The sequence below is a fragment of the Taeniopygia guttata genome, chromosome Z (assembly GCF_048771995.1).
Source record: "Taeniopygia guttata chromosome Z, bTaeGut7.mat, whole genome shotgun sequence".
In the NCBI taxonomy this organism is placed as follows: domain Eukaryota; kingdom Metazoa; phylum Chordata; class Aves; order Passeriformes; family Estrildidae; genus Taeniopygia; species Taeniopygia guttata.
This window is the reverse complement of record NC_133063.1, coordinates 36,914,239-36,931,499: the sequence shown is the minus strand read 5'-3', so window position 1 is coordinate 36,931,499 and position 17,261 is coordinate 36,914,239. Positions and strand designations below refer to the sequence as shown.

The window sequence follows — 17,261 nt, the reverse complement described above, 5'->3', positions numbered from 1 at the left end:
TGAACTGAAAATTTGACAATGAACCTAAATCAAATGTAGCAGAAAAAAAAAACCAGAAAGAAAATTGAAATATATTGTGAAGCAGTATTTTTTAAAAGACTGAGTGAATAGAGCTGGCTTGGTGCAGATTATTTGTGCAGTACAAAATTCAGATACTTACCTAAACTAACGATTTCCCATAAGAGGACACCATATGACCATCTGCAACAGAGGGATATTACGAAGTGTAACAAGAATTCAACAAGAATGACTATTTTAAAATGATAGGTAGTTTTGCTAGTATTCAGGGAACACAGGGAAGTGTGATGTTTTTCTGTATTTTTTATAGTTTTGCATAATGATGGAGCTTGTATCAGAAAGCAGGAAAATTAGCAAAATTAATTCACTCTGAGTCAACCAAAGACCTTTATCAGATTGTGAGCTTTCAGCAAATACTGAAATTACTGAATTGTTTTTCCAAATACAATTTCTACTTTCCTAAATAAAATGCAAATGTCTTCTGGGTTTCCCAAATATTTATCAGGTCTCCAATTTTGAATAAGTACAGCTAAAGTAATGGGGCACATCCAACTTGGTTGTGCACACAGAACTTGATCAGACCCTGATGAAGAAATAAAACTTTTTTGTTATGGATTTTATTTTTTGCTTCCATTGCTAACTCCTGCTGACATTACTACTGAGTATTTTGAATTAAGAGTGCTCATGCTAGTTGTCAAACTTTCCTTCATATGGAAAAATATTTAACTTTTTATTAAATGCCACTTGAACACATACTTACACATCACTATTTGTGGTGTAAACACTGTAATTCAAAGATTCAATTGCCATCCATCGCACTGGAAGCCGCCCCTAGAAATTATTTAATGAAAGTTTATTTTTCACTTGTTTGTATAACAATATTGCAGTTTGTATGCAAACAATCATTTTGTGCTACCTTAGAGAAAACTTACTATGCAAGTAAACTTTATCAAGTAAATAAACTTACTAAACTTGCGCAGTTTTACAGAAGAAATTCTTTAGTGTGAGAATGGTGAGCCACTAAAACAGGTTGCCCAAATAAGTTGTCAGTGTGGGAGTGTTCAAGGCCAAGTTGGATGAGGCTCTAAGTAACCTGGTGTAGTGAAAGGTGGGGTTGGAACTAGATGGTCTTGAAGGAGCCTTTCCAAACAAATCATTCCATGATACTTTGATTATATGATTTGCTTCCCAAAGGACAGTTCACATTAAAGTTAATATAAAAATTATCCAATCAACATCAAGATGAAATGTAAATAATAGCTCAGATGATGCCTCTGACCATCATGTTGCCTTGACAACACAGTGCTATTTCTGGTCTTTAGCTACATGATGCTTATTACATATCTTCTTTCAGATCTTCCAAAGCATTGGGTCTGGACACATCCTGTTACCTTCTTGTTAACTTTGGCCTTGTTCAATAGAATTAGACCAGCTTGACTCATCTATTTTACTGTCATCCATATTCATTACATTTTATATTACAGACATGGTATAGGATTTATTTACAAGTAGATGTATTTATGTGTATATTAATAAACATGTATATTTTACATAGTAATTAATACAATTTAAATAATCTGTTCTGTTGTACCTATAAGTTTGCATTTTCTTTTAATATGAAAACACAAATTAAGAAATAAGAAAGCAAAATTGAAAAAATAGACTGTATCAATTTGTTTTGATCCTTACCATGGTCTTCTTAACGTAAACTTCCTGACCTCTTGATAAGCCAAAGTCAGCTATTTTTGCAACATAATTTTCTCCAACCAAGATGTTTCTTGCTGCCAAATCTCGATGAATAAACTAAAATAATAATAATAATATTAAGAATAATAACAATAGTGTAATAATATAATAAAATAAGGGAAATAAGTATAATTGAGTTTTACATGTATTACTTTACTGCTGTATTGAAAATTGCAAACATTTGGAATAAGAAAATAAAACAAATAAATTGGCTTGGTATGTCACTACCTGTGAGAACCCCGGGATTGATTCAGGGGTCTTGTGTGGTGGTAAAGTCTCTCCTCCAACCCGTGCTTCCAAAGAAAGACTCCGCAGCCTCTTGTTGTTTGGTCTCAAGGCAGTTTATTGCTAGTTATCTAAAAGATTGTCTTCGCCCGCTGCGGCTGCTTTGGTCAGCGGCCCAGGCAGAGACACACACACCCTGACACCCTCACTGTCCGGTGTCTCCGTCGTCTCTCCCCCCGCCCAAGGCTGCTGCTATCTTTTATATGATATATTGCGTATTATATGTTTACAGATTTTCCCCAATACCTACTATCTATGTTACAATGTGCTTTTCTCCTCTAAACCAATCTGTGAGCGCAAACATCACCAAGAACATGGAGGCAAGGAAGAAGAAGGAGGAAGAACAGGATCAGGCCCACTTTCCTCCATCTTAGAACTCCTGACCCCCTTGTAGAAAGTAAAACCCCCCTGTACAGGTGTTAAAATCCCCCTGTACAATACTAAAAAATTTTCCCCTCTAATTTGAAAATGCTTCTACTATACCATCTAACTCTCTGTGACCGCTTGTTCCACCTTCAAAGTTGGTAACTCATTCCATGGCTCAAACTCAAAATCACAGCTGTTTTCAGCTGCTTGCCAGGGTCTAAAATGCTTCTGACCAAGGCCTGGAACCTCTGAAAATGTCTGAGGGACATTTTGAGTTCCGACAACTACCAAGAACATTTTGAACTTTATCTGAAAATGAAAGCAGTTAACATTTTAAAATGTTGTTTTAGGTTTTAATGCCTCTTCCATGATTCCCCATAACATAGTATTTGATAAGTTTAAATGGCGACAGCAAAATCAATCTCATTCAGTGTGTGCTAGAGAAGCTAAAATTAAAAATTAATGTAATTAAAGGGCATATTCCCTGGAAAAGTATTTTCCATGCTTTCAGTGGGTAGAGAGTCGAAGACTGACCTGTTTTTGGCTCAAGTAGTCCATCCCTCTGGCAACATCTGCTGCAAAATGCAGAAGTTGCTGAGAGGAAAGTGTAGATGCAGTACTGTTGGCAATAGCAAATGCTGGGTCTGTCTCTAGTACTCTGCTTTTCCGAAGGAAGTCCAGTAAATTTCCATGGGGAGCATATTCAATAGCAAGGTAAAGATATCCTAAGGAAACATCAGACAGTGATCATATCACAAAGTAAGAGATGGTCAGTAATAGTCCTTGGAAATTTACACTACCTTGAGTGAAAAAAAGGAAATCAACATCAAACAGCCTGGTGGGAAATGTCAAACAGGCTAATTTCTAGGAGTAGAGTAGAATTTAGAGCTAGTGTTGAATATCAATTCTGGAGCATTAATGTGGGCTTGTAGATCTAAACACAAGTTTATCTGACCTTTTAACAAATGTTGCACAGAGATCTGCTAGTCTCTAGACTGTGTGGGCTATATTGTGAAAGGATTTTTTTAAACTAATTTTTAAAGTACATGCATACGATAGTATCTTACCCCTATGTTCACATGCTCCCAAAAGATTTATGATGTTGGGATGATGACCAAGTTTACAAAGAACTTCAAGTTCTCCAGCAAAATCTCTGTGATCATCTTTTGAGGCATACTCTAAAAATCAAAAAATCACATATTTATGTTTTAGTTTGAACTGAATTTATAACAATATTTTTTTTTTAATTATGAGGACTCTGTGTTGCTTGGGCCACTACTGTTTCAACCCCAGTAGAAAGAGAAAAACTGTAAGGTACATTAGTATTTACAGAAAAAAATAGGATTTTTTCAACCAGAGGGAAAAAAATGTGAGAAACAAGTGTCTGTAGAAGCTATCTGCAGAGAAAGGAAGTATCTTAACACACCCTGTCAGTCTCCTTCTTACCTGAGAGTGTAAAATGTTGTAGAAGATCTTATGAAAAGTAGCTGCTTAAAAATCCTTCCATATGTGTGCTGTTGATTATTTCTGCCTGTATGCAGACCTTGGCTATTTTAAAATTAATCACCACACTTAAAAGTGTTTTTCAATTTGCCTAGATAATGACCTGGTGAATTACAATAAAACATATACGTTCTTGCTGTATTGTATGTATTGTAGCTCTCTCTGGAACGTAGCAGTCATGCCGAGTGAATAAAAAGAAAGGTAATGATCCCCATGGTATGCATCTATAGATGCATAGGCACAGTTTTCTCTGAACAGCTAAAGTGAACAAGATGAGCAAATGCTGTTCCCCAAGACTAGCTCTTTGCTCCTATCTATCCAATGCATCTCGCCTTGCAGATGAACTCATGTGAAGCTCATACTGATCTATGAATTGAAAAGTACATGATAGTTAATCATATCAACCCCTGAGGAGAAATAGAAATCAACTTTACCCAGCAGAAATACAGTTGTTGACAAATTATCCTATATATATGTGTAGTTGTTGGCCTAGTAACACCTGATACAATTTAATTACCAATTTTGAATATTTATTTTAGCTTTAAAAGAGGGCTACCAAGCGATTTGGAATACACAATCAAGAAAACTCTTTAGTCACAGAATTGCTAGTCTTTACTACCTTTCATCCTTTTTATTGCAGCATCCATGCGTAAGCCATCTTTCTTAATGCGTGCTTTCAGGACTTGACCAAAGTTACCTTCCCCAATCACATCTTGAAATTTTATGTCATTCCATTCAAGAACTGGATAAACAGTAGGATCTGGACTGGTTTTGGCTTTCCTGCTCAGAGTGAGAGTACCTGAGTTAAACTGCAGAGCTGGCTCTTCCCTCTGCAACAGAGTTAAGATAGAGACATTAAGTGTGATTTCTACTTCACTGAGCAATGCCCTGGTTACATTTCCTAAGTACCTCTGCTCACTCATCGACACGCGAACACATACACACACACACACACACACACACACACACACACACACACACACACACAGAGCTCAATCCATCTCTTGCATACACCAGAGGACATTAGACAGTTACAGCTACTTTAATTGCAATAAGCAGTTTCTGCCCAGATCAACAAAATTAATCAGGCTTCTAATTTGTGTGTACCTTTTAGATCTTGGCCTCCTGAACAGTTTATGATAATTTTGAAGATGAAGGACATGGGCAAAAATAATATGATAAAACTGATCTCAAAACCAGTCATAAGTCTCAGGTTTAAGATTTATCTCATATTAAGCTTAATTAAATCTTGTGTTGCTCAGGCTCAGTAGGAAGAGTGATACAAGAAGAAGCAAGGAAATAAAAAGAGAGAGGAAATTATCTTCCTCCATGCCTAAGGAGAGATGTCCTCTTCAGTTACACATTCTCATGAAATATGGGAAAAGTTTTAGGAGTAGGAGACAAAGCTGTTTAGTGTGGTCTGCAGACTGATCATGTCTTTGGGTGGGCCCCACACCCCTATTTCTGAAACAACCTATTTAGATATAAAGGAGCTCTTTGGGCCAGCTTCATTCTGCCCCACAGGTTGCCCTCTGAAGGCAGAGAAAAGCACCAGAAAGCAGAGTGATTAAGAGACTGCAGCAGGATCCAAATAAATGTGTGCATAGAGAGGTATCTCCATGTGATGTTAAAACCTTCAGCAATTTCCTTACAGCCAAAACTATGATGTTGCTGTTGATAGATCCCTGATGTACTGTCCCTAGTTTGAAAACAGATGAGCACGTATCAGCAGCTGCTGATGCTCAGAAGTAACATTAAATATTTGGTAGTTTTCAAAATCAGGCATGACTTCACAGAGGCAGAACAGGCTCCTCTATTCTGTCTGGCTTGGTACTTGTCACGCACAAGTGTGACAAGGCAGAAGAGGGAGCACAGCAAATGATAGGCCAACCTTTTTTCAAGTCAAGTTTTCTACCTCCCAGCCTGTAACTATGATAGCTTTAGTTTTGGGGTCACTAGTAGAGAAGTTTTACAGCACTACAGTTTTACAGAAGTTTTACAGTACTAATTGTACATAAAGAGAAGACAGTGTTTGGGAAAGCCAGGAAAAAGAAATTGGAAGAAAACACAGGAAAAGATGAGCTAAAGTTAATAACCAAACTGACACAGGAAAGCTGGAAACTCACCACCACATTTTGGAAAGCCTGAGCCATTCGATGCTGGAAGTTGGCTCGCTTTAACTGCAGCATGATGAGAAAGGCCAGGAGAATTGTTACACAGGTCATCCCTGCAGAGCCAAGGATAGCAATAAGCAGCATTTTGCCTCCTTTTGATTCATATGAAGCTGTTGAGGAAGGGCATAAGAATTCGTCATAATTTTCAGCTTATTCTGAATTTAGCAATACATTAGCAATGTGCAGCTGAATACTCCTGTCTTGTAAACTGTTTAAAGAGCTAAGGATACATCCCTTTGTTTTCCAAAAATGTCAGAAACATTGAATGCTCTGAATTTCAGATGTATGAGCACCTATATATTCCATTGAATTCAGTCAGAGCAGAGATGAAACCACATTCCGTGATCTAATGGTCTTGCTGTATGCAGGTCCTTTAATTTTTGAGTCACTGGGCCCTTTTTAGTGGATATACACAAATAGTGCATGTTGTCACTTCATCAATATCATGGAGTGAAATTAGAATTAAACTTTGGTGGTGCTGTGTAGTGTGTCAGAATTAATAGCAAAAGAAAACTCAGATTCAAAAATTAGTATTATGACAATGTCATAGCTAACTAGTTTATACAACCAGTCCTGGCTTGTGCAAATCCAGTGTGATGGATTAACTAACCTTTAGTTTCTGGAAGAGTCTTCAGTTCAAATGATGTGTTTGGGTTGCTCAAGCCAATATTGTTCTGAGCATTAATCTGAACCTGGTACACAGTGTCTGGTTCAAGGCCCTTGAGGTGATACTGAGTAATGCTGGTATTCTTTATGATAATATCAATGTGATTGTACTCAGCCTTGCCATAAATTTTGTAGCTGATGATGATGGAGGAGATGGAATGACCCTCAGCAGCTGTCCAAGAGATGACTGAGGATGTGTCTGTGATGTTAGAAAACCTGATGTTGTTCGGTGCAGGAGGGATTCCTGAGAACAAACACAAATAGACATGGCATTGGCATGTACGCCACCTCTTTCTCCTTTCCACAGAGAACAAACATTTTCCTCAGTGCTATTGCTGTGCTAAACAGACTTTGTTGATGAGCTATGGTAACTGAATGCAATAATTTTATGATCTTGATGTGCTGTCATCCTTGTAGCAATATTCCATACTTCCAGTAGAGGTTGGAGTGGCATTCAACATACTGTCTTGGATGAAGATACACATCCTCTTAGCTGTATGCAAGCACACCATATTTGCTTTCAGGTTAATGCAAAAAGGATTAATTTCCTTCTATACTGTATCATCATTCCCTTCTATTCCCATATCCCATATTTTCACTGCTTCTGAGACCAATTACTTGTCAGGCTGTTAGAAAGAAAGGAAATTGATACCAACACTTCCAAAAATCTAATCAGAAAACCACTAGCAGGGGTGAGCGCTACACTTGCAGACTTGCAGACACAGCCATGAATATTAAGCTAAGTACCTTCTCCTGGAAAACAGTACCCTTATGTTTTTCTCAGTGCAGTTTGGTGTCAGAGCTCAGGAAAATTGAGAGTCCCATGACAGCCATTGATACTTCCACTAACATATATAGTAAGGGCCTTCCTACATGATCTATAAGGAGGAAGAAGCCCACCTTTCCAGTTTGTGGGAAGGGCAGTGTCACCTATCAGCCATTCAGATGGTACTTCATTCAGATAGGGCATTTGTTGTGGTGTTGTGAAAGCACAGTGCTCACACTCAGGGAATTCAAGGGCAGTCTTCAGTGCAGCACACTTAACTACTCTTTGTTCACAGGGATTTTACCTTGCATTGTATCTTCTCTTCTTTAAGTGCTGACTATTTCTGTATTGTCATGGCCAAACTGAGTAACAAAAGAGCTTGGAGTAGTGAACTCTGATGGCTCATCATTCTGAGGAGGAAAAAAATACTACTTGTGTCAGAAGCACATGTCGCACTGAAATGAAGATGTGGATTCTCAAACTTGTTTTTCTCAATTTAAAAGAAACCTACATTAATAGTTCCTGACAATTTCCAGCAGAAGGATTCCTTTGGACGCTGAGCTTTCCAAATAATAGCAATAACAACCATAAGCGACCATCAGGAACTAAGTGTTACTAAAATAAAGGATTATATTTAATGTAGTCATCAAGTGACAATTAGTCTGACCACTGTGGGTAACATGAAGAATTAAACAGAAGGATGTGAATCAGCACTTACTGTCACTGAAAGTCCATGCATACAGATAGTTGCTCCATTCTCCTTGGGACCTGGTGTTCACTCGTACCCTGCACATGTATTGCTGTCTAGGCTCAAGATCTTTAATGATCAAGGTGGACATATTTCCTGGCACTTGAGTAATAACACTGCTCTTGTCATCGTTGTCATTCACGGTCTTCCTTTCCACTTCAACACGAATATCATCCTCTGTCCTCAGTGTTAAGGGATGCCATGACAAATTCAGTGATGTCATACTTTTTGGAAAGAGAGTGATACCTTCTGGTGGAGGAAGACCTTGGAAAAGCCACAGTGAAATAGGGAACAACATTTCATGTCTGATATCTAAGCTAAAACAGGGGTACAGTAATTCCCAACCACTTGCCCCAGTTTGGGGTGACATCTCTCAGCCATCCCACATAATTTGGCTGAAGTTACATCTAAGAGGTGTTGATAGTCCCATAGTATCTTAGCAACCAATGATGTGCCAATAAAATGGCATCTTCAGTGAGCTTATGTTGAAGATGGACTTTTTAGATGTGAGAAGCCAAAAGTTGTTGTCTTGCTAGATAGGTCCTGGTGTAATCCTCATTTATTCTTTATGTCTGTATTCAGTTTATTTAGTTTGGGATCTATTCTAAATGGACTAAAAACTTTCCAGCTTATTAAAACATCTTCATTTTTAAAGTAAATTGATCTAACGCTAAGACGAAGGACTGCAAAAAAGTGATTCTTATCTCCAACTCTGTTGCATAGCCAGCCAAAATATATAAATTTTCCTTTCCTCAATCCCTCATCTCTAAATCAGGGAAAATAATAGCTCTGCCTTTTTCTGGTTTTCTTCACCTCTGTTTTTTGATTTGGTCTTTCTTTTCCTTCACTTTTTTTTTTTTTCCTATCCCTTTGCCTGAGATTCTTTTGAAAGGGTCTACAAGGTTTTCAAGCGCAACTTTCTTTGCTCGAGTGAAAGTGTTATGACAGAGATCAGGGAACAGACAGCAAAGAAAAAGAGCTGAAATACCCCATTTTTAAGAAGCCATACTGATCCCTTACCAAGTGCAGCTGTTGTGAAGCTGGCCTGTGGTCCAGGATGGCCTTCCCCACCTTCCCCTTGTCGACTCAGCTGAACACAGAACTGATACTCAGTTTTGGGTTCCAGATTGTCCAGTCTTTTAGTTGTGCCTTTTACTGACAACAAAAGTCAAATGTAAGTAAAGCCATGCCCCATGTTGAAATATGTTATGAAAGAAAATGTTTGGAAAATACAAGATAAGGTACACAGGCTTCTTTTTTTGTTGTTGTTCTTGATTCAGTAGGATAAACTAATTAGAAGTATAAAATAACTGGTTTTAAGTTGAGCTCCAACCCAGTCCAAAGGTTGCTTCATCTGCCCTTATTTCAGGACAAAACAATACTGGTTGCTTAGTCAGTGTCCCTTCTGTAAACAGATCTTGGGTTATACTGATTTAGTAACAGCTGTTGTTAAAGGTCCTGTATTATTTCCTGTAGTATTTGAGGCGATGCATAAAATTTGAAAGCATAGCTGGAGGAGGTAATCTAATTCATAAGCAGGCATCATTTTGCCTATACCATTACTTATAAATATTTTGGTAAGTTATTTGTTTCACTAGGGCCACAATGAACACAACGCAAGATGGCAGATGCCACAGCATGCCTCCATACTGCCCACTGCTTTTGAAAACCTTCTGTTTGCATGGGAGTTTAAAACAGATGGGTCCAATACTGAGTACACATAATCCTAAAGAAGAAGGGGAAAACCTTTTGTTCCTGAAGTGAATATTCACTTTCAACTACTGTTGGCATAACACATCCACATGAACATTATGTGTAGTGATAAACAGTCACACATCTAGTCACAAAATGTTTAATTTCTATGCATTGTATAGTCTTTTGAGGCTAATCACAAACAGAAACACATGACATTTCAGTTGGTAGATGGAGTTTGCCTTTAAGGGAATTAAAGAAGATCCTCTTACCTTCCACAGACATCCAGGACTGATAACGTTTTTCTGGCTTGTATAGAAGTTTTGTTGACACAACAGGTCCATCTCCATAGTGTAACTCAGCATTGATATCAATTACGAGAAAATTATGTCCTCTGTCTGTCAGCCGTGGGGCATACTGTGGCACAGGAGGAACTGAACAAGAATGCAAATATTAAACTAACCTTTTAGCTCCCTATATCAATAAGACTCTGGTTATTCCTAGATCTGTAGGAAAACGAAAGGTGCTCTTCCAAACTCTCATAAAACAGATGGGGCTTTACGCACTAAAGCTGACAGTTAAGATATTTTAAAAAAAACCCTTGGGTGTTCTTCTCAACCTTATCATCACACTTATTCTTTCAATATACATAATTAGTATGTTATAATGGGTTTCTGTTAATACTCCAACTGTAGATATTTATTCAGGCATTTTCTGGCAGTGCAGAGAACAGAAAGCTCAGCCATGCTAGAGTATAAAGCTGTACTTAAAATTAGAGAGGCAAGGACACTTGAAGAAAGCTGTTACCTTTGACTGTAACTTGAAATGGTTTCTCTGCCATTCCTGCTACTGTCTGCACACTGCAAACCCAAGTTCCTGTATCTCCAGGCAGGACTCTATTAATTCTAAACATGGCTTCAGAATGATTACTGGTAGAAATTTCATCAGGCTGAAATGACAAAAGATGTACAGGACCTGAAAAATTTGTGCATTTTGGAGTATTCCAATGATACATTGAGATTAGTGATGTCTATAAAAAGCATCTATAATGGTCAACTCTATATTTTCATATATATATGCTGAGAAGTTCATGGGGCATCCCAGAACACCAAAAGTTCATATTATGCTTGAAAACCTTAGTATGCATTAACTGCAGATAGAGTCAATATAAACATGAGAAATAGCAGAAAGCAATTGATCAGGAGCCTACCTTTAGGACAGTTCCATCTTGCTTCAAGAGTTTGAATTCTTCAGATTTAGGAAGCGGCATCCCTGTTGCTATACAAAATGGCTTGAACTCGACACCAGAATTGAGTTCCACAGGATCTAGTAAGTTTACTATCTGAGGTGAAAGATCTGCTGAGCCTACAGAAGATAGTACAGTATAATGTCACTCTTCCAACAGATATTTTAAAAGACAGGTTTAGGTGTGTAGGCAGTGTAGGTGTCTGGTTCCACCTTCCCTTATGTGGGCATATGCAAGAATCATGCTTCACAAAATCAACATTTTTACATCATTTTATATATAATGTGAGAAGGAACAAGCCCTGTGTTCACTCTTCTATCTTTATCTGATCCCTCTCCTCTCTTTCTTGTTGACATTTTAAGCACAAACAATCTAGCCATGGCAAAATCATGCACGTATTTTGTTCTGAATGTACAGTGCCTACTTGCTCTCTCTTTTGTCTATTAGTAAGACTAGAGAGATCACAACAGTATAATTTGGCTGGTTGGATCACACTCCTATTTCTCTATTTGGTTTTGTTCTTGAACAGTTTCACTTATCAGCAGTAGATTTGTCACTTTATTTACCTAGCTAAAATAATAAATGCTGAGTGCATCTTATGGAATACCTTGCCTGAATCCAATGAGATAAGATATGTTCAGCTTCATAAACTTAACATTCTCCCAGAGAGACAGAGCAGTTTTAAATTCTGGTGTTGTCTTAGTGTCTCAGTCATCACTTTTAAGTGATGAAGCTCATGGTATAGGAAAGTATGCAGCCAACTAAGAGGTAGGTAATGGTAAAATACCATAAGTTAATACAAAAAGCTAGATGTGCAGCTTCTGTCAAGGATTAATGTTAAAATCAATCAAGTCCTATGAAGTAAAGTTTGAAAATCTAAGGATATCATCCTGATAAATGTAACATATAGGTCAGAGGCTTAAAAATACTATATTGCAATGAAGCTGTACAGAATTGTCTGTGCCCCTGGAAAATAGTGCGTGGAGCAAGCATACCACCCTGGAGTGGTAATGCTGTACCAGCATTAAGATCTGTTCTAGTTACACTGGGAACAACCATTCAGTACCTTACTTTACCTTTCTTTTCACATTGTGGACCATGCCATCCGAAGGAGCAGATGCAGCCCTTAAATCTGTTGCATGTTCCCCGATTGTGGCAATTACATTTGAGTTTGCAATCTGACCCATAAAACCCAGGTGTGCATTCTGCAAGTACATATGATGCAGTTAGTGTAAAGGTGCTAGAAAATGTCTTCCAGTATTTTTCAGTCTCATTACTGAAAGAACTTTTTCACATCACTGTAAAATATATAATCTATTACTCTTCCCTGTTGGCTCCCTTCTGTATTTCCCGTGTGCAGAACATTAAGGATCCCCCCCATTTGTTGGGAAGGGTAGATAAATATGATTAAGAACCACAATGGTACAGCCAGGACGAATATAACGCCCCCTACTGGCTGGACAATAACCCTCACAGAGGGGTCCAAAAGCCAAATGGACTGTTCCATCTCACCCCCCAGAATGTATGGTTCACCCCACACCTGTAACCCTCCCCTGAACCATCAAGTGCCTGTGACCCCATTGGCCCAGGTCCTGTTCCAGCCCACCTTGGAGCCCCCCTTGATAAGGGGTCTCTGGTGGGCCGGACGCCCTCTTGGATCTTCCCCTCTCCTCCTGGAACTTCCTCCTGGAGTCCCTGCTCCCCCCTTTGTCTCTCCCCTCCCCCATCGCCTCAGGCCCAGCCACGTGCTGCTACACAGCACGAGGCAGGGCCACAATGCATCCTGAATAAACCTCATCCCCCAAGAGCAACCAACAGAGATCTCGCTTATATCCGTCCGTGGAATACCCCTTCGAATGTCTTTACACCCATTCTTTTTTTTTTTTTTTTTTTTTTTTAACTATACCTTTATCACATTCCAGTCCCATCCATCCTGTGGCACAAGAACAACCATATGGATCTGGTAGACAGAACATAAAGTTTCTACAGCCATAATTTTCTTTACAGGTCTCTTCACAAGTTTTACCAAATGTGTTGGCTCCGCAAGCTGTTGAAGGGAGGGAGGGAAATAATAACCCAACTGCACTGTCCATGAAAGAGCTAGTGCTTCTAATGATACTTCATTAGAAAAAGAAAACATGAATTTTAATTAAAAATGGCAATTTGATCATTCAAATATATTCATCACCACAGCAACTTAAGTCACAGCTGTTCTAATAGTCAAGTGCAGACAGCAGAAACAAACAATTTTCTCACTGTGAGGATCTGTCAGCCAAGGACCCTAGCTTTTGATCTATGGGGATACAGATTCAGCAAAAATTTTGGTTTATAAGCATTTCTAATGTAATATGGACAAGCAGTGCTATGAAACCCAAATATTTTTAGTGGTGAATTCATGAGAAACTGCTCATGTCAAGGTTTTTCTTCTAAGATAAGAGCAGTGCTATGCTGGAGTGGTTTGAGTGACAACTATTCCAACTAATCTAAGCTCTAGTATTTTCAGCACTTCAATTCAGTCAAATAAAAGGATACATATTTAGCAGTGAGCCCAAAAGATGCTTGGAGAAGTCAAAGCAATGTGGTGCCTATTCTAATTTTTCCAGAATCCAAACTGCTTACCACAGACACAGATTTGCACAAACTATATACATTGTTGATGTCCCTACACAGACAAAGCACCCTGTGAGCACATTAGCAGCTTCTTCAGAAGCAGCCAGGGAATCTCTAGCATATTTCCTAGAGCCAATGTATTCTTAAGATGTACTCTACCATCATGTATTTAAGTTAGGCAGCAGCACTGAGCATACTCATTTCAAGGGAATCATAGGACAGCCCTGATTTGAAGTGGCCCCAAAGATCATCTAGTCCAGCCTTTTGTGAGAAAAGGAGCCTAGAAGATATTAGGCTGCATACTTTCCAAGTGCATATTGATCAAGAAGTGTTGGAAACATTCCTCTTCCCTAGCAACATAATCTGTACTAGGAGAAGAGAGAAAGAGAGATATTAAATCACAAAGGCAAGAACAGCCAGAACAAAATTCAGAATTCATCTCACCCAACTCTGTCTTGTCTAGCACTACCGCTGTAAATCCTGTAGCTTTCAAGAGTAAAACCAAGCACTCCTTATGATTCTTCCCTCAATAATATGCTAATTTCTGTTACTGAGAACAAATTATTAAGCAATCGCTGAAAATGTTATTTACTTACCTTTCTCACATGTTTTTCCCATGAAACCTGGAGGACAGATGCATTCCCCGGTATCTTCATGACAAATGCCATTGTTTGTGCAGGAAGGGCAGTGGAAGCTACAGGATGGGCCCCATTTCTCAGCTTCACACCCTTTTATGGAAAAATAAAATTATATATTTGTTATCTTCTTATTCAGTAACCCTTCAAGTTTATTTTTTAGAGCAAACAGTAAAATACATAGAAGTAAAATCTATATGGACCCCCACACTCCTGCCAACTGGACCATTGTAGTTAGTAAGGTAGCAGTAGCTTCAAAATCCAAATTTGGGGTATTACATTTATTTATTCACAACTCATAGAACTATTGTGTGGATATTAATGAAAGAAATGTGTGTTACCATCATAAATAATTTCTCTGCAATGTGAGATATTTGAAATCTATTTTTTCACATCAATTCTGTATTTCAGTCCAAGTTAACAGAATAAAATTTTATTTCTATCTGATGGACACAGCAGCATGAACAGCAAAGTATGTAGAATATTTATTGGAAAATATCCCAATTCATTCTTTCATCCAGTAGGAAGTGAACCTCAAGAGCTAGTTAAAACTGAGGTAGTTTGTGAAGTTATGATAACGTATGCAAAAGATGATGAACCTTAGGATAAGTGAGGTTTGAGTATAATCCACCTTAGGGAACAGGGAGACCCAGTGACGAATTACTTCCTTTATTAATTCTTGGTGTTTGAAAAGCTGAGATGCTGACAAAAGACCTAACTGTCCTGACAGTAGCTAAGATGAACTCAGCTTAAATCTGATGGGGTGTTTTTTTTTTCTATCTCAGCTGTTGATGTCAATATCAGCTTGTACCAAAGACCCTTGGGTAAAATTTTATTCTGACATAATCTGATAACAGCAAGTTCAAGAAAGATTTTGATCCTTATTTGGGAACAATATGTTTAATTTCAGATTAAATTTGACTTTTAACTCTTAATCATCACCACACATTAATGGAACTTACGTCTTACAATAAGCCTTGTGTAAGCAGAAGTAAAAAGGTTTCCTCCTATATATCTGGCAGAGTAAACCCCTGCATCCTGTGGTTGGACTTGAGGGTAGGAGACTTCCAGCTCTCCCGGAACTTCATGCCTGGGCACAGAGTGGATGAAGGAGCCTGAGGAAGGAACACACAGATACGACAGATGTCATTCACCCTTTAGATAAAGAAATGAGCTTGCATTGGTTACTGAAGAACAGTTGAGGCACACCAAGCAGCAGAATATTTTCTTTATTAATTATGAATTTTCTGACAACTTTAGCTACACTGGTTTTCCATAATTGGTCAAGTTCCAAGTAAAAAGGAAGAGAGATCTTGAGGAGATTCAGCAGATAAACAGGACAAGCAACTTCACACTCAGCTTGATAAGAATTTAGTGGTTAAAATTATTCATTTTGTTTCTTGGTCTTTTCTAAAGTAAGGGATAACAATCCATAAGGATTCTAGGGTGGCAGGAGTTTAAGAGCAAATGCCAACCATGTCCAATTCAGTCTGACCAGCACAAAGATTTACTTCGGAAATGAAAGCAGGAAGAACTCAGCATAGCTTTATCTTTTCTTCCCAGTTTTAACACATTTCTGTTTCTTCCAGGTTTTTTCACCAAAAACTCTTTTTATTTTATTCTAAGTTTGTTGTGCTTGGTCATACATGTTTGCTAAAGGCAATAGTGTTTGGTCTTCTTCCATTCCCCTAGATCACCAAGTAACAACATTTGAACATTTGTTGCTGTCAAAGAGGTGTTGCATCCACTGAACTTCAGGACTCCCAGGAGTCTTTCCACTCTAGTCTGTTAGACCAAGGCCACTGCAGTTGGTTGATGCCAGGTCCAGCTAGCTCTCACTCAAATATTTCTGCACATGCTCATCCACACTGTACAAAGTCATCCAGCAATATACCCACACAGCACAACTGTGATTTTATGACTACTGCATATCTGTATGACATTCACTAAAATAGCTTGGATTGGAAGGAACTTGAAAGATCACCCAGTTTCAAACCCCCTGCCATGGGCAGGGACACCTTGCACTGGATCAGGTTGCTCAGGGTCCCATCCAACCTGGCCTTGAACACTTCCAGGGATGGAGTAACCAAAACTTCTATGGACAGCCTGTTCCAGCAATATGCTATACTCACAAACAAAAATTTCTTTCTTGTACCTGATCTAAACACACCATTTTTTCAGATTAAAGCCATTCCCCATTGTCTTGTCACTATCAAAAGTCCCTCTCTACGTTTCCTTCAGCTCCATTAGTACTGGAAGGCTGCTATAGAGGTCTCCCTCTGGACTTATCTTCTCCTGGCTGCAAATCCCAACTTGCTCACATTAACAGCCTAGACAGTCTGACCCTGTTCTGATTTGCAAGCTCAAATGGCTGAATGACCATTACCAATGGTACTCTCAAGAATCAAACTGTCCTCATCTTCTACATTCCCTTACAGTCCCTGAAAATGCAACAAATTTTTTTCCTTTTTTTTCCACTTTTCTTAAATTGTTTAGAAGGTAAACAGCATCAGGCAGGATGTTTGCTGTCTGTGATCATATATACTATCAATTTGACTGTTGTCAAATTTCAGGCAGCCTAGAAACCTAAGACTGTGCTGAGGATCATAACCAAAACAGCAGAAAGACTGTGGGGCACTGTTGTCCATGACAGAACCATTCTCCATGATAACAGGGCCAAATTAAAAGAACAAATAATTAAGGGGGTTTGTTTTGAAACTGTGGGGCATTTTCTAGTACCTTTTGAGTTACAAGTTGTATAACAAACTTGACAACAAAAAAGCCTTAAGCTTACAGTCTGCTAAGA

General features: G+C 38.5%; 1 protein-coding gene across 2 annotated transcripts in view; it reads right to left on the bottom strand.

Annotated features, from left to right (window-relative positions):
* TEK (TEK receptor tyrosine kinase) overlaps positions 1-17,261 on the bottom strand; it is a 39,418-nt gene that overhangs the window by 3,276 nt on the left and 18,881 nt on the right. The window contains exons 4-20 of one of the 2 annotated variants that reach the window (XM_072922243.1): positions 15,418-15,570; positions 14,417-14,548; positions 13,117-13,257; positions 12,287-12,415; positions 11,175-11,329; positions 10,772-10,913; positions 10,237-10,398; positions 9,293-9,427; positions 8,243-8,536; positions 6,703-7,002; positions 6,045-6,202; positions 4,538-4,748; positions 3,483-3,593; positions 2,950-3,140; positions 1,708-1,821; positions 779-849; positions 161-201 (exon numbers count right to left, since the gene is read on the bottom strand). In XM_072922243.1, coding sequence (XP_072778344.1) covers positions 161-201; positions 779-849; positions 1,708-1,821; positions 2,950-3,140; positions 3,483-3,593; positions 4,538-4,748; positions 6,045-6,202; positions 6,703-7,002; positions 8,243-8,536; positions 9,293-9,427; positions 10,237-10,398; positions 10,772-10,913; positions 11,175-11,329; positions 12,287-12,415; positions 13,117-13,257; positions 14,417-14,548; positions 15,418-15,570 — 2,640 coding nt within the window. The remainder of the gene's footprint in view (positions 1-160; positions 202-778; positions 850-1,707; positions 1,822-2,949; positions 3,141-3,482; positions 3,594-4,537; positions 4,749-6,044; positions 6,203-6,702; positions 7,003-8,242; positions 8,537-9,292; positions 9,428-10,236; positions 10,399-10,771; positions 10,914-11,174; positions 11,330-12,286; positions 12,416-13,116; positions 13,258-14,416; positions 14,549-15,417; positions 15,571-17,261) is intronic. The other variant, XM_072922244.1, reaches the window with a different exon arrangement.